Below are 25000 nucleotides of genomic sequence, written 5' to 3'. Positions count from 1 at the left end.
AAAAGAATCAACCGATCTTTACCTGTGGAGTTTACTTCTGTCCATTTATTGTTTCATACGTTTACCATCTTTATTTTTGCACTGCGTATGTGCGTAGATGTGCCAGCATGTCCGAGGACGACGCGCAGGAAGCAGCCAGCGAGGAGATCGAAAGACAAGAGTCCCTTTACGTGTTCCCGGGTGCGGGCCACCCCAGCCGCGCGACGTCGTTATCGTCGTCGACATCGACGGCGCCCCTTCAGCCATCTCTGTCGTCTTTCCTCCACGGTGGCGACCACTTGACCACGACAAACACGACGATGACCACCAACACTACGATGATGGCGTCCACGTCAACGAAGATCAGCAACGGCGACGAGGACGAGGACGCCGTAGAGGAAGTTACCTCGCCGGCCAGAAGAAGACCCCTGCCGAAGACGCACGCGAGATCGGCGAGCCATGGCGGTGTTTTGGCGGATTGCACGACCGGGCGACAAACCTACGGATCTTTTCTGGGCCCGTTGACGACTGTGGGAAGTGCCACGTCCGCGGGTCGACCGTCAGCGCTGAAGAAGCCGGGTCATCAGAGAGCCTTCAGCCAGGGTCAGGTGGCGGACGTGACGCAAGGCCAGTCGGCCGTAACGGGACACCATCGCGTCGGCTCCAGAACGGACTTCATCTTGCCGCCGGGCCACAGGGAAGAGGGCAGGCCGCCTACTGCCGGCAGAATGCCTTCCTTTCGCGGTCATTCTCGCCAAGCGTCCAGGTACGAAATGACATATGGGATGCGATTTATCATTGTTTCAAATGATAAAGTCGATCGTGGACAGAATCGGATAACAGTACATTAACAGCGGATAATATCTAAGAGAAGCTAATATAATACACGCTATTAATATTAATATGCGAAATTTAAAGACATAAATAAAATGCTTTTTAATACTTTATATTAAAATTTGGATAGAATTCTTTCTTAATTTTATGCATCGTATAACGAAGAAATATTTCAAGAATCTTTGACACACATCAGACAATAGAATTAAAAACAGAAAATTTTTTCTCTCCGTCACATGATTATAAGTAGATAGTATAAAGTTTGATGTATTTAAAATGGTTATTTATTAAAATTGTTGATAATTTATATTTTTATATCGATAATATTAATATACCCCGATATCGCTTGTCATGAAATACCGATCACTTGATCAAATTACATACTGTCTCAATGAGATCACGAATTTTTTTTTTTAAAATTAAATTACGATATTTTTTTCTATAAATATGATATTTCAGGCATAACACAGTATTAAAGGCGCAAACTATGCCGCGATTGTTCGCAGATCGGAGTCTATCTATACGATAAGACGTAGCGTCGCGCCCCCCTGGTGGAGGAGACTATGGGCCCATTGTTTCGGTCCATTGCCGGAGGAGCCCCGTCTAAGGACAATAGTGCCGAATCATTTAGTCTCTCCGAAAACACCGAAGAGTCAGCATCCCAATGGAAATAGGGCGGATAACAGGTAAGGGAGAGAGAGGCATGTGTGCGACAAGATTGACTTGAATGGAATGATCAGCTCGCACGTCTCACGATGTCATACACGTTTCAGGGTACGCACAACAAAGTATACGGCGCTGAGCTTCCTACCTCGTAACCTGCTGGAACAGTTTCACCGCGTGGCCAATCTGTACTTCATTTTCATCGTTTTGCTCAATTGGGTACCGGCTATAAATGCGTTTGGCAAGGAAGTCGCTATGATCCCCGTCATATTCGTTCTGGGGGTTACGGCGCTTAAGGATTTCTTCGAAGATCGCCGGCGTCTCGCCAGTGACCGGCGTGTGAACAATTCCACCTGCCGCGTCTACGTTAGGTGAGTCGACGAACAAAATGCGACGTTACATCCGTCATACAGTGTGTAGCATAGAGTTGTAGAGATCGTTCGAATACAATCAGCTCCTCTTTTTCCCTGACCTCTCCTTCCTCTTCCCCTGTCTGACTTGCGCAAAAACACAGAGATAATGCAAGTTTTATGACTATCGTAAAAAGAGTTAATGTTGCGCGTCTCTCTCTCTCTCTCTCTCTCTCTCTGCGAATTGTACGTGGGAGCTGGGTAAAAGAGATGTTAGCGATCGAACGCGATAAAATGCGTAACATGACCGAATGATTAAGTTTCGACAGTTTCAATTTTCTTTTTAATAACGAAATAAATAATGCACGATAATTTTTTCTCTCTCCTCCTCTCTCTTGTATGAAGAATTGAATAGACATATTTAATATTTCAACCAGTATCGACCTTGCTCGTTTATCCTTGCTAGTTTACCACGCCAGTCGTCGCTTCAGTTAGAATCCTTGCGGCAACGGAATCCAATAGATCGATTCCAATATAAGACCGACAATTCCAGGTATGTGGGTCACGTACAAATGCGAACGAACGGTCTGCATGCACAAGCGCGAACACGGAGAGGAAAGTGTCCGGTCTATACCGTTCTTTTTCCGCAAGAATACTCCGCGACGCGACGTTCTAGATTGTTGTTGATGCGACGCGATCACCAGCATTGTTTACGCTCGTAACGCCAGCCTTCAATTGATGCGCTCGCAGCATCGTCAACAACTGCCGCTTAATGTAACTCCATACAATATCAATACTACGTTTATTTCGTCGTTCGTGCATCCGAAATAGTCAGTGAACGATCGCTCGGAGAGGTTGCGTATATATAGTCACACATGCGCGCGATTGAACCGTAGATACAATTCGACGCGTGCGCCGATAAACGCGTATGTACATATGCCACGTGGTTTTTGATTGCAGCGCAACAAGAGGGAGGTAGATGTACGATTGAACGAGGGTTGAATGAACTCCGAAAACAATTGTCTCGCGATTTACAACCATCTTCGAGATAATAAGCGAGTCTATTATCGTTATAAAATTCGAATCTTCTAATTAATTTAAAATTACGTTTTATAAATTTTGTAAAAAAAGCAATTTCTCTCACTCTCTCTCTCTCTCTCTCTCTCTCTCGCATACCAATGAATAATTATATTTCGAGATCATGTTTTTTTTTAACTTGCAGAGTCACTTCAACTATTTAAAAAGATACTCGTGAAATAGAAAAAAAACTTGTAATTTTAAAGAATATATGATATTTTTGAAATCCTGTTCGCGAATTCATGTAAAAATTGACAGTTGGTTGATCCCGTGTGTCTCATATAAATGTAATCGAATTTATAGTCGGCCTGTCTGATCGTTCGTTCGTCGTTTCGATTATATGAATGTCGGCAGTTTTGGTCGTCACGAGTCTTCGTTCATAATGCAATGTAATTGGAAAGTTGATCGATGACCTGGCAATTCCGATACAGCGTATTGCTTCGGCAAAGATTTCGTGGATGACCTTGTCCTTCGTCGTGTCTCCTCGTGTCCCCTGGACGTCGATTCTCTTTCAATTTTAATTTAATATATTTGCCAATCATGCTCGCGAAAGATATCACCGAGAACTTTCTTTGACGATAACATTTCAGCTTGTTATCATTAAGATATCGTTGCAATTATGATGAAAAATATTATATTATTGTCACAATAATAAAATAATTATGCATTTTTAATTATTGGAATATATGTCGAAATATCTTATCAGATAGGAAAAATAGTTGCGGAACAATCGACAGGATCTTTGACGTGTTGCGGGGGCGCGCGACACATTACAGTTGATGCATTTGCGTGCTTTCAGTCGGGAAGGAACGATCGATTCAAAATTATGTTGTCGACGAGACTCGAGTCGCTAATCGCCCGCGCGTATCGTTTTCTAAACGCAACATATCTGCATAATGGTGCGAACGATTCCATTCTCTCTCTTTCTCCCTCTCTCTCCCTCTTGTACTCGCGGCCACAGGTCGATTGCAATCCGTCTCGTGCGCCGGAGACCTTGACATTCGCATTTGTTACCATTACCCCCTTTTTATCTCGTCTCACGCGGCGCGTGCCTCACAATCTGTCGATTCCGCTCGTTAAATTACCGCGACATATATTTCATCGCTATTATTCTCGCGTCTCGTCCACACCTGAAATGTCAACATTTTCGTAACCATCGACAGATAAGTCGAACCTGTTAACATTTCAGAGGAGGAATAGATTGTTCAAGTTTATTTGAACGTCATTAGGAATTACTTATATGATGATTCGATAAAAAAGTTTATCCATCTCAGTTAATAAACGTGAAAACCAATTTACGATGACTCTAATGGATCTAGGACGCGACTAGAGTTGCGAGTTAAATAGGAGGAAAATCTCTATCGGAATAAATATTGGAGGCGTCGCACGAGTCCACTAATCATCATACTTGCCTCGTCTATTTGACACCGATTGCGCGAGGCAGCTATTGGCCTTCGTTGAGTCACTTTCGTTATCATGACGCGGATCTCTGAAAGCGTTACAAACTAAAATCCGAAGCCTACTCAAAATTCCACTTTAGAAGTCCCTTTCTCCGAAAGAATCATCGGCGCGAAGCAAATATATCATCTTTTGCAACTCAAACAACTTTCAAGCGTCGTTCGCCAATCGCGGCAATAGCGCGTTCCTTCCAGACTTGTGTTGTAATATTCTCACATTACGTTGTAACGTGAATTTTCGGCACCGGGCCTGGCAAAGTACCCGGATAAATCCACTTCAATGAAAACTGAGAAGCTTCTCCGGTCTACTTCTTTCTCTCTTGCCGAGTTTTCAGAGTGCCGTTAAGCAGATGAGTGATGTCGTCATCGCTTATGTCATGTGAGAGAGCAATGTAAACGGGTGTAAATGTAATATTATGTGTGTACATCCGCTTGTGCATATTCTAGCCACTTTTACGAAACGCGTTGGAAGCCCTGAAATATCGGTGAGCGACTTGCAAATCCATACTTGTAAAGGCCGTTTCCTTATATGTACATTACGTAGGAAGTCCTCGATATAAATTATTCGGTGTAAAAGAGATAATTATAGATGCTCGAATAACATGTTTTAGCTACAAATAATCTCTTTTGTTACACTTATCATAAGGCAATATATGAGTTTCTTATGATATCTTGCATCAGATTCGAATGAATCTTTCTCGCGTAAAAACGTCGAGACACTATTTCAAACAATATTTTGATCTTTATATTTGTCTACCTGCTAAGTTTTAAAATTATTACTAAACAATTTTTTTTTTTTTTTGGCATTATTTTTAAATATGCTTTAATAATATTTTAATATACAAATTTTTAAAAAATTGTTTCTCTCTGAATGAGGATATTAGTTTCCAATAAATCAATAAATATTCCAACATGCTAAAGAATAAATGTACGATAAACACTTCACAAGTCTCCTGTGGTTTTTTGGCGATGTTATAGAGGCGTAACCATTTTAAGATCAACTTAGATGCCAAGAGATGCCAAACGTCGAAATGTTGAAAATCTTTTCACTTAGAAATATCACGAAAGTTACGCGAATTATGATAAGATTGTAATATAATGCGTGCAACTAGTAAACTATCCTTGACTCGTTATCTCTTGCTATGTGGTTGAAAACTTGTCCTGAAATTATTATGCGGTTAGAGCGATAGCAAATACGTACTGCCGCGGTATATACGATGCCTTTGATATTCTCTGGCATAACTGAGAAAAAGAACATTCAAAAGGTAGTAAACGACGAATAATTATGACGGATTAATTGCTCTACTTTAATACACCGTGCCGATACATAGTTATGTGTCATTTAAATAATCCACCGTGCGTGCATAAAAACCTGCTATTTATTGTTGGTCAATGTTCAGTAGCTATTGTTTTTGCAACATTATATTATACCTGGGGATAAATGATCTTGGAAGAGCCATGAGATAGATTTCTAGCCCGTTTCCAGTCTCGTTTCATCCGTATCATGCATTTACAAATATCATACAGCGATCGTTATAACGTCACCCGTAAATATACGTTTATATAAATATGCGTATATAATTGCATAATTAACTCGTGTATCCGCGTTACGTGCTGCGAATCCGTCGCAAGGCAACGACACGAATCCGCGATAAAATAGCCACACCTAATCGCGATAATACTAATGATACGATACGCGATGCATAATACATTTACGGCAATTCATTTCGATGTCACACTAAATGTGGCGAAAAATTGAACGATACAAAAGCAAGAATGACGCGTTTCTTACTTTGTATTATCCTCTGAGACAAACAAAAGAATTGATATTTGCATTATTTAGTCTCGTCTCTGCATGAGACGACCTTGTGACAGTAAAGTATTCTTTCTCGGTTCCTGAAATGAACGCGAATAAACAACGACTATTCCTCGTTCATCCCGTTCAAATGTCAAACGGCAAACAGCTGTTTGCCATCCTTTCGAGGAGTTCGCCCACGCGTTCGCCTCCGATAACTCGTCGTCTGAAATTCGTTCCGATCAAACGGGTGCGGACGTGACGTTCAAAGTCAACGCTTGCAATTGAAGGAAATATATCGCCAATCGCCGATTTCATCATAGCAGCTCGGAGAACGCTCGAGCGAGATGAATCTATCTTCTGAACACTTGAATTAGCTACTCAAGGTCACGCCTGTCGCGATCTGCCATTGCTTACAACTTAGAGAGTAATAAAAAATCACGTCATAGAGAGAGAATCCGAGTTTTCACAAGCGACTCCAGCAACTCGATTTCGTTCCGCATATATCAATATCTCATGTATTAATCTTTAATTGTTATTAGATAGAGAATCGTTTTAAATGTTTCCTAAATCTTTTGCGCGAATTATCGAATATTTTTAGCGCATTGTGTAATATTAAAGCTAATCATTTCGATTAAGAAAAATGACTGAAAGAATAACATATTGTCGATTTATTAATTTTTCATCGCGCTATTTATGATAAAGTAAGGTCAATTTTCTATTCCGATGCGTATACGTGGATTTCAAATGCTTATTAACGGATACATGTATCTCGCTGGGCTCGTTTCGGTCTTGATAAATATTTGCGTGTGTGTGTGTGTGTGTTTCGCGCTGTACAAAACTCTGTATAATATTCATTTTCGCGACATTGACGACAGCAGGGTAGCCTTATGAGTTCTTTTATGCAACGCGAGGATTTGTCGATTGTCTTACGTCAATCCCTTAAATAAGATTCTACAACTTTATTTGCCAGATATTTTTTCCTTTGTTCGTACAATAAAGAAAGTATAAATAATTGATTTAATCCCTTTCTGATCCTAATAATAGAATAATGGCATGCGTGCACGCGCATGTCGCAGTTACTTGATTAATTTACTGAAAACTGTAGAGTATTGCATAATATATTCAACACGTAATGGCCTAAGTTTATTAAGCTAAAATAAACTGCGTTCTGTTAAGTAAATATTTGCAGTCTCTTAGTTACATCCATCCTTGCAATTAAATCCTTATTGCAAAGTTATGCCGTAAATTGTAATTTACGTAATATTCGTAATTGCGAATCATGCGATAAAATTAGGAAGCGCCGCGGATGAAGTAATCTATTTACCGTACAAACTCTCCAATTATTTCGCACGATTACGAAAATGTAATTACCTTTTTCAATGTGGTCGCTTAAGTAATATTTAAAAGTAATGCCTCAGTTTCTTGACGAGAGATTTCTCTTGTGATTTCATTGTAGCGAAGGCGACAGATATATGAAGGTGGCGTGGAAGGATGTCAAGGTGGGTGACCTGGTTCACCTCTCAAACAACGAACTGGTACCGGCCGATCTTTTGCTTCTGAGAAGCAGCGATCCTCAGGGATTAGCTTATCTCGATACGTGCAACCTTGATGGTGAGTCAAATCTGAAGCAGCGTCAGGTTGTCAGGGGTTTCCTCGATCTGCAGGATACTTTCCAGCCTTCCAAGTTCCGGTCGGTGGTCGAGGTCGATCAGCCAAGTACTAGAATATATAGGTGAATACGTACGCGATAATTTGTCATGTTCACAATGTATTAAAATCAACTCTCTTAAATACCCATCATTTTTAGAAATTTTCCCATAGAGTTCGGATAAAAAAAAAGAAAATATTTCTTAACGTGAATATAATTCACGTTTCTTTCAATATAAAATTTTGTTTTTTACGATTCATTCCAAAAGCGCTTATCGCAACGGTATTTATCGGCGCGATAACCAGTTTATAAACTAGGAATTAACCGGATTACAAGTGATCCTACTAAATGCGTCTATCAGGTTTCATGGCGCCGTATTGCATCCGAACGGTGGCAGGGTGCCCGTGTCTACGGAAAATCTTTTGCTCAGGGAATGCGTTTTAAAGAATACTAACTTCATCGAGGGTATAGTCATATACGCCGGTCATGAGACTAAAGCGTTGCTGAACAACGGTGGACCCAGGTACAAGGTAAAAAAATGTTTAAGAAAACAATAACTAAATTAACAATTGAAATAATTAACAGAGTGAATGGATTCTTCGAGAATAATTATAATTTTTTTTTTTATTTTGTAAAGAAAAAGAAGATAATCTTCCCTGAATATTTTTCGAGCTATGTAAAATGATTTTTGGATATGACTAACAATATAAGTGTCTAAAAAGATATATAAGAATAATTTCAAAATCTTTGAAATGCTTTTCTGTAAAATCACTTTTTCTTTTTCTTGAAAACTACTGATCCGATTGTTTTCATCTGTTCAGAGAAATATAAATTACGATTTGATCGTTCAGTTTAAATAAATTGTAATATTATAAAAAGTTACGAATGATCAAAATCGCTAAAAAAAAAGTTGATTTCATTCAACTATTTTGTAAAGAAAAAGAAGATAATCTTCCCTGAATATTTTTCGAGCTATGTAAAATGATTTTTGGATATGACTAACAATATAAGTGTCTAAAAAGATATATAAGAATAATTTCAAAATCTTTGAAATGCTTTTCTGTAAAATCACTTTTTCTTTTTCTTGAAAACTACTGATCCGATTGTTTTCATCTGTTCAGAGAAATATAAATTACGATTTGATCGTTCAGTTTAAATAAATTGTAATATTATAAAAAGTTACGAATGATCAAAATCGCTAAAAAAGTAGATTTCATTCAACTATTATTAAAATTCAAAAAAAGCTCATTCAACAAAAAGCATCGATCAAAATGTCAAAAGTCAAACATATGCGAAAGAAAGTACAAAACTAAATTATTCAGATATGTTAAACACGAGTGTTGAAAAAAAGAAACTTAAAAATAGATGCTATATGATTTCGTATAATTAATCAAATCCTTCTTAAACAAATAGATAGCATAGATAGATAACACAAAAAGTACCTCCAACGCGCAGATTTAAACTTTTCCTGATGTTACGCAATATGATTTCAGCGTTCCCGTTTGGAGAAGCAAATGAACAGGGACGTGAAATGGTGCGTGGTGATATTGTTGGTGCTGTGCGTGATTGGTGCATTCGGATGCCGATTCTGGTTGTCCGCGTACACGGGTTTGACGGTGGTACCGTTCCTGCCGGTGCTGCAGGAGCCGATCTACGAAAGCATACTGATCTTTCTGACCTACGTCATAATATTTCAAGTAATGATACCGCTGAGTCTGTACGTGACGATCGAGATGGCCAAGGTGGGACAGGTGTACCATATCGGCCACGATCCGGCCCTCCACGACACGGAAACCGGCCGGAAGGCGGAGTGCCGCGCGCTGAATATCACGGAGGAACTAGGCCAAGTGAGTACGGTAATTTATATTAAATGAATCTGCGCGCGCGAGGAAGAGTATTTTATATGATCGATATTATGAAAATTATACTTTCTCATTCATGTTAACATTTCTCTCTCATTGGTATTTCCAATTTAATTAGTATCCGTCACGTCGTATTATCATCTTTTGTATTTTTCTTTGCATTTTTTTTCTCAAACAAAAATATCCTATCGATATTTTTGTACATAACACATGCAATATATTTGGAAATTACTTGAAATTACTTGAATTACAGGTACAATACGTTTTTTCCGATAAGACCGGCACCCTCACGGAAAACAAAATGCTGTTCAGGCGATGCGCGATAGGCGGTCAGGATTATTCGCACATAGGCGACAATGAGAATTTGCTTCCGTGCTCGCGGCTTAAGGAGGACCTGCTCATAAGTACATTTCGACATCGCTTACAGGAATTTCTTATTGTCTTGGCCACGTGCAACACGGTTGTCGTAAATTCTCAACCGCATCACGATATTATGAACTCTAGCGGGGTCATCGAGGAACCTCAAAAGAATGGAACTGGCCCCACGAGGTTGGCACACGTTAGATTAAGAAATAAAAGAAATACAAAAATAAATTTATTACGTTTTGAAAAAAATGATTAATTAAACACGACAAATTTTTAATAAACAAATCAAATTTGTTATTATTTTTTTATCACATTGTCTCTGTCACATTGAGTTTAACGCTATGATATTTTACAGAATAACAGAGTTGGATACCAATTCATTTCCGACCGTTAATTCTCCGCCGGTACTGGTATCTCCGAGCAACAGAAATGTCCGCACCTTGTCTCCAGTATCACCTGTGATCAGTACGATAAATACGTTCGACGACACACCGAAATTTCCGTTTAAATTTTCCAGGTTGGTATAACGTTTAAATATACATGAAATACATGATATTTAACAGAGCAATTTCTTTTTCAGGCCAAAGTTGCTGAATGTAACATCGATATCGAGCCTAGGGATCGGTTTATTGGGCCGAAAACTTTCGCCGGACGGACAGAAGAGACGTACTCCGGACTCGAAAAACAGCGACGAGTTACTACAAAACCCAGCGATCTACGAGGCGGAGAGCCCAGACGAGTTGGCGCTGGTACACGCGGCGCGCGCTTATGACGTTAAGTTAGTGAAACGGACTCCTCGTAGTGCAATAATTTCTTTTCCGGACAAGTCGACGCTCGCATTTGAGATACTTCACGTAAGTTGTGAGCGGATAAGAATAATTCGAAAACGACGGAGTGTTCAGTTAACCGATTGTTATTCTTTGACCGCTTGCAGGTGCTGCCGTTTGATTCGAATAGGAAGTGCATGTCGGTATTGCTCAGGCATCCTCACACCGGCGAGATAGTGTTATACAGCAAGGGCGCCGACACAACGATGCTGCCAGCGTTGTCGCCGGGTGACGAGAACACCGTCGCCTCGGCGAGTATTCGACAGTATCTGCAGTCGTATGCGCGTCAAGGGTTGCGTACCCTAGTGATGACAAAGAAGACATTGACGTCGCAGGAGTACGAGATGTGGCGAGAGAAACACAACGAGGCGGAACTGGCGACGGAGAACCGTGAGCGTCGCATGCGCGATTCATACGCAACACTGGAGTCGCATTTAACGCTGCTGGGAGCGACCGGCATCGAGGACAAGTTGCAAATCGGCGTGCCTGAGACAATGGCCGCTCTGGTCGCCGCCGGGATCGTCGTGTGGGTTCTGACAGGTACGTAGAAAGACTCGCATGCGCAAAACCGGTTTAACATTGGCGCGCGCGCATTATTTAATTTAACAGTTATCGTGGAGAAATATACGATGGCGTTTCACGTCAAATCATAAATGGATTTCCTCGTAGTCAACCTTCCGTCTATGTGCATTATATTACGTAAACAACGTTAAATAAAAGATTATGAGAAAAAAAATTATGTAGGCGAATATGTATCGATGATAAAATAGACGTTTTTCGAAACCACGTTCTTGTGCGTAATTAACACGTGCTAATGTCAAAGCAATTATACGACTTCGTGTCATATACACATGTGTTCGCTTTTACGGTTTCAGGGGATAAGCCGGAGACCGCGGTGAACGTAGCATATTCGGCGCGGCTCTTCTCGCCGGCCATGCAGCTGCTGCAGCTGCAGGCGAGATCGAAATCCGTTGCCGAGACGCTCATACGCGGCTATTTAGATTCGGCATGCAAAGAGAGCGCAAACAATAGCCATCCGCAACAACCAAGCATAATGGCGGGTATTGCGGATTCCGTTGACGTGTATCCCAATTACGATTCCATCGAAAGAGACGCCCATAGAATCGACAGTTCGTGGCCACGGCAACGTGCGCTCGTCGTGGACGGTAAGACGTTGACCGTGATCCTGGATCCGCGATCGGGCCTGACCGGCCCGTTCCTCGAACTCACGAAAACGTGCTCCAGCGTCTTAGCCTGCCGCGCCACGCCGTTGCAAAAGGCAAGAATAACGTTATGCCGACAATAATGAAAGATTGTGAATAAACTCGAGACAAGTTTTCTAACTATAATAGCAATCTAGCAGTTAATTAAAACACTAAGGAGTACTAAAGCGCGATTAATTCTACGTTATAGGCATACATAGTTCGCATCGTTAAAAAGCAATTAGGAATGAGAACGTTAGCGATCGGCGACGGCGCAAATGACGTTAGCATGATACAGACTGCTGATGTGGGTGTCGGTATCTCAGGACAAGAAGGTACGCAGGCGGTGATGGCGGCGGATTTCGCGATTTTACGATTTTCCATGCTCAGCCGGCTCCTCCTTCTGCACGGGCACTGGTGTTACGACCGTCTCGCCAGAATGATTTTGTATTTCTTTTACAAGAATGCAACTTTTGTCTTCCTCGTGTTCTGGTTTCAGGTGAGCGTCGCGAAGAACGAAGAAGAGAATAATTATTGAAGAAAAATTAGCAATTTTATTTTATTTAATTAGTAATTTTAGCTGACAAATTTATGTAGATGTTTCTCAAATATGTGTAATAATATATGTCTATTCTTTTTCTTGCAGTTGTATTGCGGTTTCTCCGGTGCCGTAATGATAGATCAAATATATTTAATGCTATACAACTTGCTGTTCACTTCGCTGCCGCCTCTAGTTTTGGGCATTTACGATCGAGTCGCCGCGCCTCACGTGTTACTTTCAGCAGCGGAATTGTACACAAGAGGACGATTGGGATTCTTTACCAAAGTATCGTTATCTTTTTTATCACCAAAGAGGTTAGTGCAATATTAAGAATAAGGAGTCGGACACTTGATTGATCATCGCACATAAAAATTCCGTCATTTCGTTATTCTTTCAGGTTTATTACGATTCGATTATCGATATATGGGAATTCGGGACGACTATTATGACGGCATGCATCGTTGTCATGCTGCTTCACGCTGCCATAGAAATTAAATCTTGGGTAAGTAAGAAGAAATAAAAATATATCTTATTTCAGGCAATGATAACGTTGTCTATTTCAGACTATAATTCATATCGGTGCCATCTTGGGTTCCTTGGGCATATTCTTCGGATTTTGCCTATTTTATAATGCCGTCTGCGTTAATTGCATGGGTTTACCAGGATCCTTCTGGGTAATGGAAACGGTCATTACGCGTCATACGTACTGGTTCACTGTAGTACTTACATCTGTCCTCGCATTAATGCCTAGGTATGTTCGCCTTGTAAATTAAATTAAGACTGCAATAATTATGCGATATTAATTCAAGACTGTAAAGATGAACTTGCACTTTTTCGTCTTTAGATTGTATGATTTTTATTTTATGTACTTTAAACTCTTCGCGCGTGTTTACAATTCCATATAATTAAATTATTATCGTTCTTATATCGGCATAATTATACAATGGCTGGCATAATTATACATTCTTTGGTTTTTTAATGCTCTAGGTTACTCTATAAAGCGATACAATCAACCATCGCACCAGATGCTATACAATTCATCTCGCAGCAAATTGCCGCAAAAAGCGGTAGTCAAATTCGTCGGCAGCGTATCAGCAGTCAAAGAGGCGATGTCAACTTTATCGCTGGATGGTCACGTTCCTCGCAACACGCTACCATCAGGTATATGTCAGTTACCGTGCTATCTAATTACGTTAAATATGGTTTCCGCATTATTCGTTTTCCAGAATGTATCATTTTTACTCATTGCAGACCCGGTAGCTACAGAAGCAAAAGCAGCGCTCTCACGACTATCGTTGCGTGACAGGTATAATCAGATTGTAGTGAAGCGTGTCCATTTCATTAATTCGGAAAGTCGACTTTAGTCGCCGCGAAGAAAGGGAAAGAACGCGGACTCTTTACCGTCGCGATCCTCTTCGAAAGCCGCGTGTTCCTTCATCGGTTAAGAGAAGATTTTTTTCTTACCTTTTCTGAAAGTCGTTTGCACTGACAACCGTGATTAACTATCTCTGATTCACGATTCCCTGCAAATCGTGGTTGTAGCTATATAATGATGTAGATACGCGAAAAGGAAAGCTAGTTAATCATGGTTAGTGCAGCCGAGCATGAAAATTTGCGCTCGTCACTATCTAACCATACAATATAGATTATTAAGAAGCGTTGAAACACATTTTGTCGTTCGTGACGCGTTCGCTGCGCGTCCTCGTTATCGCGATAACGGTAACATTTTCATTGCCATTCTCGAATTCGAGTTATCGCGACTGAATTTAAAATCGAGTGGCCTTAAATCTCAGATTGTTCGTTGCATTTAATGGCTGTGACTTCTAGGGACCAAGACTGTGCGTTGTAATTGTATCAGGTAAGCCGGATTCGAGCGAAAGTCTCTATGCCGCGCTATTACAAGTATTTTATTTGTATTTTTTTTCGACCTGAAACTTTTCACTCGAACGTGTATCCGCGTGTATTCTATTTTCAAGCGGAAGACCAACGAACGGAGAAACAGAGACGGATATATATCTAGAGAGCGTTTTATTTATATATATATATACCTTCGAAGAATAAGTGTACAAAGATGTTATAAAAAGAGAGTGTTAAGCATATATGTATATACACAGTGTGTGTTTCGCGAGAGGCGCGGTTCACCCGCTGATAGATATTTTATCAAACCGATTTATTTTTTAAACAAGTTTTTAGCTAAATTATCATTAGATGTTACGCGTCACATCATAAAGTGAACAGTAGGAAGCAGGCGCGGACGCAAAAAACAGTAATTGCGTTGGGTTATTTCCTATTTCCGGTTGATCCACATGCGTACGATCGATGGAACGCCTCAGATAAATTATAATAAATTAATATAATATGACGTTATACACGTGCTTTGTTATATCTATTGTTGTGTTATTACCAATATCAAAGAAAAAATATTGTAAGATATCAATTTAGAGCTTTTAATTTGGATATATAATGGCATATTGAATGTTATATCGATAACACGTTGCACGTGCTATCTCATAGTATTTTGATAATGATCGGATTATCGTTGTGTTGTGCGTTTACCGATGTAAGGAGAGTGTGTTGCGTAATTAAAAGAAAACGAATCAACTCTCTGTTATCTGTATCATGTTTCTGCCAGCCAATTGCCTTTTTACCCAATCGTCCTCACGTAAACATTCAATCAGCAGACTTTATCGTCGTATAATTAACGTACAGTATACCTAGTGTAACTGCGCGCTACAAACCGAACCAAACGAGATATTTTGCATGTATATATATCGCTTCTTTGTTGCATGTACAATAATTATGAGATATTTTTTCAATAAAAGCAAATGAAAACCGAAAAGATATACAATTCTATGATTATCAAGAGAGAGAAAATAATTGAATATAAAAATTCAAGAAGAGAATTTTAACATTTATGAATCTAAAAATTCTGAAAAATTAAAAATGCAATTGACTTTCTTCAAGCAAATCATTTTAGTCCGCGAGATAGTTTGTAAGCGATAACGATAAACAAATTGAAGCTGCGCTGTATCAGGAATCGCGTATGTAAACAAATAGTGCCTATAAAATGTAAATTTGTGGTTTAGATGCTCACGCTTTTTTAATACTTATTTCTTTTCCTCAACAAGACATTAATGACGTCACTGTGATGTCATAAATATTACTTATATATGCTTATTTCATTGAAGTAGAACAGTGAAAGCAAGAAAGTTTTTTGACCAAAGGAAAACGTGAAAGCAATATTATTTTACGACCATTTTGATCTTATTAATGAAGACGTTATGAGATATAGATGTAGACAAAAATTGATTATACTATTTTTAAAATGTCAATTTTTTGAGTAAGACAAAACAAGAGATTCATCCTTTTTAAATATATATACAGATTCTCTTTCTTATCCATCATTTTTACACATACTCAATTGCTTGCAAAGTCAAGGTGAACGACTCTTGTTTCGATATGAGCGATGAAAAAATTAATGAAAAAAATATCGCTATAAAAGCGCGTGAGCGTCCGAAGCGTACTTGTTCAAAATAAATGCCAGCTAAATACAAGCGGATCCGACTGTGAGCACCACTGACTCATGCGGAAACGCTAGGACGTCGGAGGGGATGGATCGGTGAAGGTGAAGAGCGCAGGGGATGGGATTGGCGTGCTCGTGCTGCGGCATGCTCTGTCGCCTCAGTGCTGGCTGGCCAGGCGGTATTTGCTTGTGTAATGTGGAACTTCTTTCGCAGATGCGTGCTCGATCCGAGATCGCACACGTGTTCGTTCGGTGAACTGATATTTCCCGCATATTCGTGAGCGCGAATTGATCGAATCCAAGAGGTAAGTGTGCAAGAGAGCGCAAGGACAAGGAAAATTAACGTCAAACGTTCTCTACCTGTCTATCTAACGCTACACTGCCTACCTTTCTTTGTTCCGTGAATGAAATTCGTTCCGTTGGTGTGCTGGAAACTACTACCGACTTTTCACCACGATCCTACATTTTCTTCCCTTAACAAGCACCTAGAAAAATGTTTAAAACATTCAATATGTAACTGTAATCATGTGATTATTATATATGACAAAAAATGCGACAATATGCTGATTCCAGACGAATTAAAAAGTGTAACGCGAATAATAAATAATGATTTTTACGATCGCATCTACGATAGGTATAATTGTGCAAAGGTCCAAGGTCGAAAATTGCATGACAGCTGATCTGCAGCAGTGTCATTATATGACGCATGCTCCAAATTCTCCAAGCTAATATTCTATTTCGCGGAAGCGTTGTAAATTGCAATATATATTAAAAACAGGTCTTACAATTTTATTCTATCTGCTAAATGTATGGCACATCGCAATGTTTACTTTTCTTTACTCTGTCATTTGTACCTCCGGTAACATATGATCGCGATTTTAGCGGACGGAGTCTCGTATCGCGATGAAAACTTGGACTTTAATTTAGAAAAATGTATGTATAAATATTTCTTTTACTAGTGCCATTAGTCGTACATTAATTAATATCTATGGATATTATATATAACGTTACATCAAATATTCTTATATGGGTTTTAAATGTCGGCGTCGATCCGGTCAATGTGTATTAAATTTATATTTGACGTAATGATGACGTTACATATAGGCGTACGATCACCGTAACACTTTTCGTACTCGTCATATCATATATCATGATGACGTCACTGGGAAACTCGCATCGCTATACTTTTGTGGATTCGACCGAGACTAACGGTCTCGTCGATGCGACGCGCCGATTGACACTCAACGTACAATACTCGTGATAATGTGCTTTCATAATGATAACGATACGTACACAATAATGAGCGTAATGCAATAGAATGCGAAATATACTTCGGAGAATATAGATAAAAGGGATTAAGAAAAATTAAAAGTAATTAATTATGCGAATAGATTCTCATTCAAGAATTAGAATCTTGAGCGATGAAATAAAGGATTGAATTAAAAATGTTAAAATACCACATCCTTTTCCTCTCCCTACTGATTAACCTTCTACACAACTACGTATTGATCCTTTCTGGTCACGCAATAACTGTAGCGATGTAATCATATATCAAACGATTTGCATTGGATTTTCGGAATTTTTTAAAAATTTTGCTCGTTATTTCCAGTACCAATTAAAGAAAGATTTATTTTTCATTTTTTCTCTCTTTTAAATTGATTGTAATAAAAATTATATTTTTTTGTAAAAACGAATGGAGAGAAAATTTAATATTTGGAGAAATTCCGAAAGAAAACCGAAACTTAAACTTTACAATTTAATTGGAATAATACATTTTTATACGTATGTTTTAATTCATCGATTTTTTACAGATTGGACATTCTTGTCAAGAAGATTAAAGGAACGAACTATCTGCGCCTGATTGGTATCAGCGTCTATCTTATAATTGGGAAAATGAGCAGCTCAGCACACTTGCAAATAACTCTTTTGATATATGTCAGGATAGCAGTATCCTTGATGTAGACGACCTTTGATGTTACGTGAACCATCAAAGAATTTCAAACAAATCAAGTTCCTGTTTTATATTCACCGTTTCAAATCTAATGTTTATCCGTGAGAAAAAAACTTTCGAGGTGTTTCTGTGAAAACAACATTGTAACGAAAAGATGTTCAAAATGCACGATTCTTGACAAAGAAGAAATTGCTAATTAGAAAATAGATAAAAGCATAAAATTTCACGATATCATAAGATATCTCGAGTAAACGAAACACATTTCTTGGCAACATCACGGTCACATTTGTGAAAACAAATTATATGATTTTATAATTTTGGAATATGAATGAATGTTTGCTTCCAAAGAGACAACAAAAGTAACGGAGAAAACCAATAAAATCCAGAACCCTTCGATTATATCTCTGAGGTAATAAATTTTTACGAATCGCTTGTGTAAATTTATATAGTGTGTGAATTTATGACTTTGTTAAAACTTGATAACATATGATAAAAGACACCGATAATAACACGTTAATAAATTTTAGTGCGACGAAGAATTCACATCGAACTATACCAAGTTCATCTCGCATCATCGACCACGAAAACGAACATACTTATGTTAACGTCAAAGAAGTGAGGAGAAGAACAACGATAGATTCAAACAATAGTTCCATTGACAGCGTTGATTCACGTGAAACGCGAGAAGTGCGTGTATTAAAGCTAATGAGTTTGTCTTGCGTTCTATACCTTACAAGCCTTACATAATCGCGTCAGAGCCGGATCAATCGTGTGCCAACGATGACCTTGGCGATCTCTTACCGATGGTGGTTCGCGAGCTCGATTTCATCGAGGAAGCGAATAATGATGCCGAAGAGGAGTTGACGTCGTCTACAATCACGCGAATAGTCGCGCTCGATTATAACTTTGACATTTCCCGATGCTTCTCGGAGATGTCACGAGTTGCTTATAGGCAAAAGCGCGAATATAGTACGAAAAGTTGAGTCAAAGAGAGAAAGAGAATTAAGCAGCAGATGAAACATGACGGTCAGCTACACTGCTGAAGTAGCCACTTGCAGAGGGCTCGGTTGCTTCCCCAAGTTGCTGCTCAGGTGAGATGACGATTTTAATTCTCTGCCATTCGTGAGATCATTTCGTATATGAAGATTTGCAATTTTTGATCGATGTTTTGATTTTTGATTTTATTATCAAAAATATATGTTTTTTAATAAAAAATTGCTTGTCTATGTTTGAATAGTAATTTTACACGATATTAGAAAATATTATATTAATACTCATCCTATTAATTTTAATGTGTACATAACTGCTTACAATTTCTTATGTTTATATCATTTCCCACCCGCTTATTATTTTCCGCTTCCTTTTCATCCTCGTTTTCTATGTAATATTGTAATGTGAATTATGCTATTGCAAGAGATATAATTAAATACTTTCTTTTTCCGTTTAATTATTCGTCCGAATTCATCATTTTACGTAAAACTTACGTAAATGTAGATTCTCTATATGCCATAATGGCATTCACGAGCAAGCTGTTCTTTAGAATAATTTCACCGTAACTTATATTGGAATACTTCCAATCGCAAATAACGGATGACGACACGTTTTTAACGCGTGTTTGCATAAAAATAAGACACTCTCCGTCATTCAAAGTTAACATACTATTTCAAACGTAATGCCGCTGTTCGTGGAAAGAAACTAACATAAGATACGGTTTCTACTCGTAAGCAGAATTATTGACTTTTGGCTCGATAACAGTGACGCGATAACGTTAGTCGCATATATTATGTGCAATGGTTTTAAATTAAAATGTTTTATAACTGTTTTGTCACAAATTTTAAAATGCACTAGATCTTAATTAGGACTTTTGTCTACTCGCCAAGTATGAGACACGATTTCTCGGCACGAGATATCATCTCGAGCCATATCTCTATTCCGTGACAGATGTTCGCTTCTCATTTACGAGCTATGCGATTTGTTTCAGATGGCGAGCGAGTATTTACAAACTCGTCTGGCTCGACCTATCACTTTTCCTCTTCATCTACTATTCGCTGTCTGGCATCTACCGATTGCTATTAAACGAGGAGCAGAAGAAGATTTTTGAATTTGTGGTGGCATACTGCAATGAGTTTAGCGACCTAATACCGGTTTCGTTTATCCTGGGATTCTATGTTACTATCGTGATGACTAGATGGTGGAATCAATACTTAGCGATACCATGGCCCGATTCCATTGCGGTCTTCGTATCAGCCACTATACACGGAAACGACGAGCGCGGCCGTTTAATGCGTCGTACGATCCTTAGGTACCGTATAATGTTAAGTTATTATAATATAAAGTTGGAGCAAATAATGTCAGAGAAATGAAAAACAGCGTAATATTTTCCTCTTTTTCTTCTAAATGATAGAACGTGAACAATCTTATATAATTCTCCTCTCAAAGTATTATACATTTTATTTATTCGGAATCAATAAAATATTTTATATAAATAATTATTAATTATATATATTCCATCATGTTTTAGATAAAAATAAAAGATAGAAACTAAGAAGCGCATTTTTTCTTATTGTAAAATAATTATAAAATGATTCTCCGCGCAAATTTTATCGAGAAATAAATTATTCCAGGTATGTGTGCGTCTGTTTGACTGTGGTCCTAACAAATGTCGCACCGCGAGTGAAGAAAAGATTCCCCACCTTGGAGCATTTCGTGGACAGCGGCCTGCTACTGGACAACGAACTAACGATATTCCAAAGCCTGAATGCGAAATTTCCGAAGCCGAGCAAGCATTGGTTGCCGATAGTTTGGGCCACGAGTATCGTGACCCGCGCTCGAAAGGAAGGTCGAATACGCGACGATTTCGCGGTCAAGACTCTTATCGACGAGCTCAACAAATTCCGCGGAAAATGCGGCACTATTTTACACTACGACACAATTAGTGTCCCGTTAGTCTATACTCAGGTAAGTACAAGTTCTTAAATTAATAAAAACTAACGAAAAAAGCGATTTGCGTCCATTATTGGATACATCATTCATAAATATGTATTATATACTATGTTTAAGAAACTTGTGATTTATTATAAGTTTGCTTCATGTTTTAGAGTTTTAAATTTTACTTTATTTTTTCGCCATGCAGGTCGTCACATTAGCTGTATACACCTACTTCCTGACTAGCGTAATGGGTCGTCAATGGATTCAAACGTCAAACTCGGTCATTGATCTGTACTTTCCGGTATTCACGACGTTACAGTTCTTTTTCTATATGGGCTGGTTAAAGGTAGCCGAAACGCTAATCAATCCGTTCGGCGAGGACGACGACGATTTCGAAGTAAATTGGTTAATCGATCGCAATTTGCAAGTAAGAGTCATTTTCTTTCTTTTGTCTCTCTTTTTCAAAATTTATCGCGATAATAATTTATCTAAATTTGCAATTGTATAATACTTTCGTGCAGTTTACGAATTTGTAACGAAATATCCATATTTAATGACGTTATTATTCGTCCGCTTTTAAGGTAAGCTATTTGATTGTCGACGAGATGCATCACGATCATCCGGAACTCATACGCGATCAATATTGGGACGAAATATTCCCCATGGAGCTCCCATATACAGCCGCGGCGCAACCCTTCCGCGAGGAACATCCGCAACACTCAACAGCCGGCATACAATTGTCCGCCGCGCAACAAGAACTGCAACCGTCGTCGGTTAAAATCGAGGATCTGGCACCAGATGATCAGAAATTCCACTCTGACATTGCCGACGACGCTGCGTCGGGCATACATTTCACCGCGACCGGAAAAATTTCCCGGTAAGCGCAAATTGTTTAGTTCCTTCAGTAATATTTATTCAAATTTGAAAGAGAAATATGTTTACTGACGCGTCATTATTATTTTTAATGCAAATTTAGAAATGGTTCAGAGAGCACTGAGAAATTAGTAAGGTAACTTTTATCTATATATCTTGCGATAGATTAGTTTGGTATAATGTAAGAGCTCAAAATGCAATAATTGCATTAATAAAATTAGATTTTTAGACAAAATTTTTTTAGAAAATACGATAATTATAAATGTAAAGACAGATATAATAGCAATTGAGTATTTACGATTCCAACAATAACTTGTACTGATTTTTTATTAGAAGTGCCAGTAGAGTGAGTAATCGAGAACGCAATCTCAGCAGCGGTTCAACTCCTAGCAACTTGGGTGGCTCGCTCACCAGAATAAACAGCGTTACAAGCGTACTTAAGAGATTCTTTAGCAAGGAAGACAGACCGGACGGAGGTACCACAAGTGGCACTAAAACTCCGGCAAAGATTACGAACTCAAGCTCGGCAGCTTCGTTGCAAATACGACCACCTGGTATGTCTTTTATTTAATGTCAAATAACGAGATCAAGATATAATACAATGGAAATTGTTGCAGGTGCGAGTAGTTCTATGCGAATAGGCGTCATCGAGGAGGTAGACGAGCAACTGACGCTCACATCGTTACGGCAATCGAACGATAACAATAGACCCCATGTACAAAATATATTCGCACAAGGCCCGCCACCGCCGAGCGATCCCGTAGACGTGCCTAAACCAACGCAATTTCGTAACCGCGAAGTATTCTCTAGGAGCGCACCTGCACGAGGAGGAGTCCTAACTACAGCCGATAGCACGGAATCGGGAACCACGCACGAAAGGCCGAGCACTTTAAGGTTGGTAATTTAACAACAGATCTATGAAACATCGTGAAATACACAAATGATATTCGGCAATTTTTCAATGATATTTTATATATGTATGACAAATATATATCAATGAAAGTTTATTAGAGATATATATTGGATTTAATTAAAATGTTTTCTTATAGAATTAAATTTCTATAGAAACTTTTGAATATATATCACATATATTTGAGAGTAAATTTTATTCAAAATACATTTTAATTATATATATAATTTTGAGGGATTTTATTCTTATCTTCAGGACACAAGAATTCACGCAATCGGCGCGATCGAGCTTTTACGATCCGGCAAGTTACCCCGGTAGCGGAATAAACGATGATCTACCCAGTACCTCAAGCTCCTCGTGTTGCAGCGACAATGCTGCGAACGAATTTACGAAATTGAAAACCGAGAGAAAGAAACAGAGACGTAACCGTAAGCTCGCTCGAAGTGTCAGCGGGCAGATCGGTACGTTTAATCAATCGATAAGTTCTCCAGATACGGAGACTCTTTTGCTGACGGAATTAGCGGACGCGTCGCGACGTAGCATGAACGAACGTGACGAACAGTTTTAGAAAAATATGTTATTTTTACATCCACGTTTTTCATGATTGGCCTAAATAAGCCTAAATAACTAGAAATTGGATAGAGTAGCGCGATAATATATCACCTCACATAAGTGGTAGATTTTTTACGTATTTTTGATGTACTTATATATTGAAACAATATCTCGCGAAAAAAATCCATAATTGTGCTGTCATCATTCAAAACAAAGCGCTGGTGATAAAAATTATTATTTATATATAAATCAATTGTAATTCTCGTGATATCAGCGTTAAGCTTTGAAAAGTTTATAAAATGATATAAGTTGAATATTTTAAATGGATATATATATATACATATATAATGCAACAACTATCATGCGAAAGTTTAAGCATAAGCAACAAAACTAAAACCAGCAAAGAAAATTTCATAGTCCTTATAAATGAGAAACAAAAAATCTCGTATTTTTTAATATAAAAAATGTATATAGCAAAAACATATAATTAATTTTGACTATGATTAAGTATTTACACTGATACACATACATAGAATACTTCCATAATTCTCAAGCGAATGAGAAGCGTAAAAAAAAAAACTATAAAGGTGCTATCAATGAAAATGTATCAATTCTTAATCGATATATCCGATTAAACCTCTTTTAAAGAAATTACAAAATTAGAAAAACCCCGTCTTTGAAAATTTATAAAAAGTAATTCCCCAAATTTACGTAAAAAAAAAAGTTAAATACAAATTGCTTAATTAAGATCTGTCTACATATACTCTATATTTAAACTTTGTATTCAAGATTCTATTTTGTGTGAATTTAATTTTCATGTTTTATCACAGTATTACACATAAATATATCCATAATCTTATGGACGTACGCACAAACTATTTGACTATTGTCATCATTTTCGATTCAACATTCCACGATATACACGATTTGTTATTAGCGCTCATAAATAAGCCATTTATTTTGCAGTATTATTAAAATAAAGTATTTTCGATAAGATAAATATTGATTTTTTGTCTATTACAATGTAAACATTATAAACATATACAATGTAAAGATATAGATTTTTTATTTTTTTCTGATCGTATATCACGAAAATGGAAGAAATCGCTCTTATTAGCCCTTGAATGAACGAAACAGAAATAGCAATTTTTACGAATTCGAGCAGAGATTTATTTTCAAATAATAGGAAAAAGAATTAAAGTTTATCGCAGAACGATACTACAAAATATCGAAAGCGGCCAACTAATTGCAATAATCGCGTTTAATATAAAAATAAAATTCGAATATATCTTAATAAATATTAAAAATAATCGAGATATAAGAATGAATTAATTGAGAAACAATTCATTTAGTTGCAAGAAGGAAATTTGAATTTCGCGGCAAATATGTTTGCCGTACTTACCGCCAAATGTTGCCAGACCTGCTTTAGTCTTCTTTCAAGCTGCTCGTAGATCTAAAGCACTCGTATATCGTAATTCCGTAATATCGCGACAGCGGGATAGAACGCGACGAGATGGACGACACTCGCGACAAATATGCGTACATCACTGCGTAACGTGTTATCGTCGCGATCTTACGGCGATACAATCGAATCTGACCGAGAATAACAAACCTACTCGTCGCGGTCGCCGACGCGTGCGCGCTCGGCCGTGTTCGGTC

At 38.3% G+C, this 25000-nt stretch overlaps 3 protein-coding genes and 1 long non-coding RNA gene across 5 annotated transcripts in view; 3 read left to right on the top strand and 1 right to left on the bottom strand.

Annotated features, from left to right (window-relative positions):
* The window catches only part of LOC115246063 (probable phospholipid-transporting ATPase VD), a 31889-nt gene extending 16446 nt beyond the window's left edge, over positions 1–15443 (top strand). Inside the window, 15 exon segments of the mRNA XM_029824650.1 lie at positions 7694–7890; positions 8168–8336; positions 9300–9653; positions 9922–10217; positions 10390–10551; positions 10615–10888; positions 10969–11401; positions 11737–12140; positions 12275–12562; positions 12710–12875; positions 12878–12918; positions 13002–13106; positions 13168–13355; positions 13592–13765; positions 13856–15443. Of these exon segments, the coding sequence (XP_029680510.1) occupies positions 7694–7890; positions 8168–8336; positions 9300–9653; positions 9922–10217; positions 10390–10551; positions 10615–10888; positions 10969–11401; positions 11737–12140; positions 12275–12562; positions 12710–12875; positions 12878–12918; positions 13002–13106; positions 13168–13355; positions 13592–13765; positions 13856–13907 (3303 nt within the window). The 3' untranslated portion in view covers positions 13908–15443.
* Positions 82–7674, top strand: LOC115246068. Its single transcript, XM_029824654.1, has 4 exons — positions 82–745; positions 1320–1499; positions 1587–1847; positions 7620–7674. The coding sequence occupies exons 1-4, from the start codon at positions 108–110 to the stop codon at positions 7663–7665; spliced, it is 1125 nt and encodes a 374-aa protein (XP_029680514.1). The 5' UTR covers positions 82–107; the 3' UTR covers positions 7666–7674.
* On the bottom strand, positions 5148–25000 carry LOC115246070. 2 transcript variants are annotated; one of them, XR_003885629.1, is made up of 4 exons: positions 24744–25000; positions 16515–16612; positions 9249–9457; positions 7812–7877 (listed from the first exon to the last, which is right to left on the bottom strand). It is a non-coding gene; the product is annotated as an uncharacterized LOC115246070 (long non-coding RNA). The 2 variants fall into 2 exon arrangements; XR_003885628.1 differs by lacking the exon at positions 9249–9457 and having other exon boundaries at positions 5148–7877.
* LOC115246065 (bestrophin-2) lies at positions 16277–24341 on the top strand. Its single transcript, XM_029824652.1, has 11 exons — positions 16277–16432; positions 17939–18487; positions 18606–19169; positions 20060–20380; positions 20703–21036; positions 21212–21433; positions 21588–21883; positions 21983–22015; positions 22213–22433; positions 22497–22773; positions 23045–24341. The coding sequence occupies exons 3-11, from the start codon at positions 19099–19101 to the stop codon at positions 23355–23357; spliced, it is 2088 nt and encodes a 695-aa protein (XP_029680512.1). The 5' UTR covers positions 16277–16432; positions 17939–18487; positions 18606–19098; the 3' UTR covers positions 23358–24341.

This window comes from Formica exsecta, unplaced genomic scaffold (assembly GCF_003651465.1).
Source record: "Formica exsecta isolate Colony F162 unplaced genomic scaffold, ASM365146v1 scaffold138, whole genome shotgun sequence".
NCBI classification, from domain to species: Eukaryota; Metazoa; Arthropoda; class Insecta; order Hymenoptera; family Formicidae; genus Formica; species Formica exsecta.
This window is presented reverse-complemented; position numbering and strand designations above follow the sequence as displayed.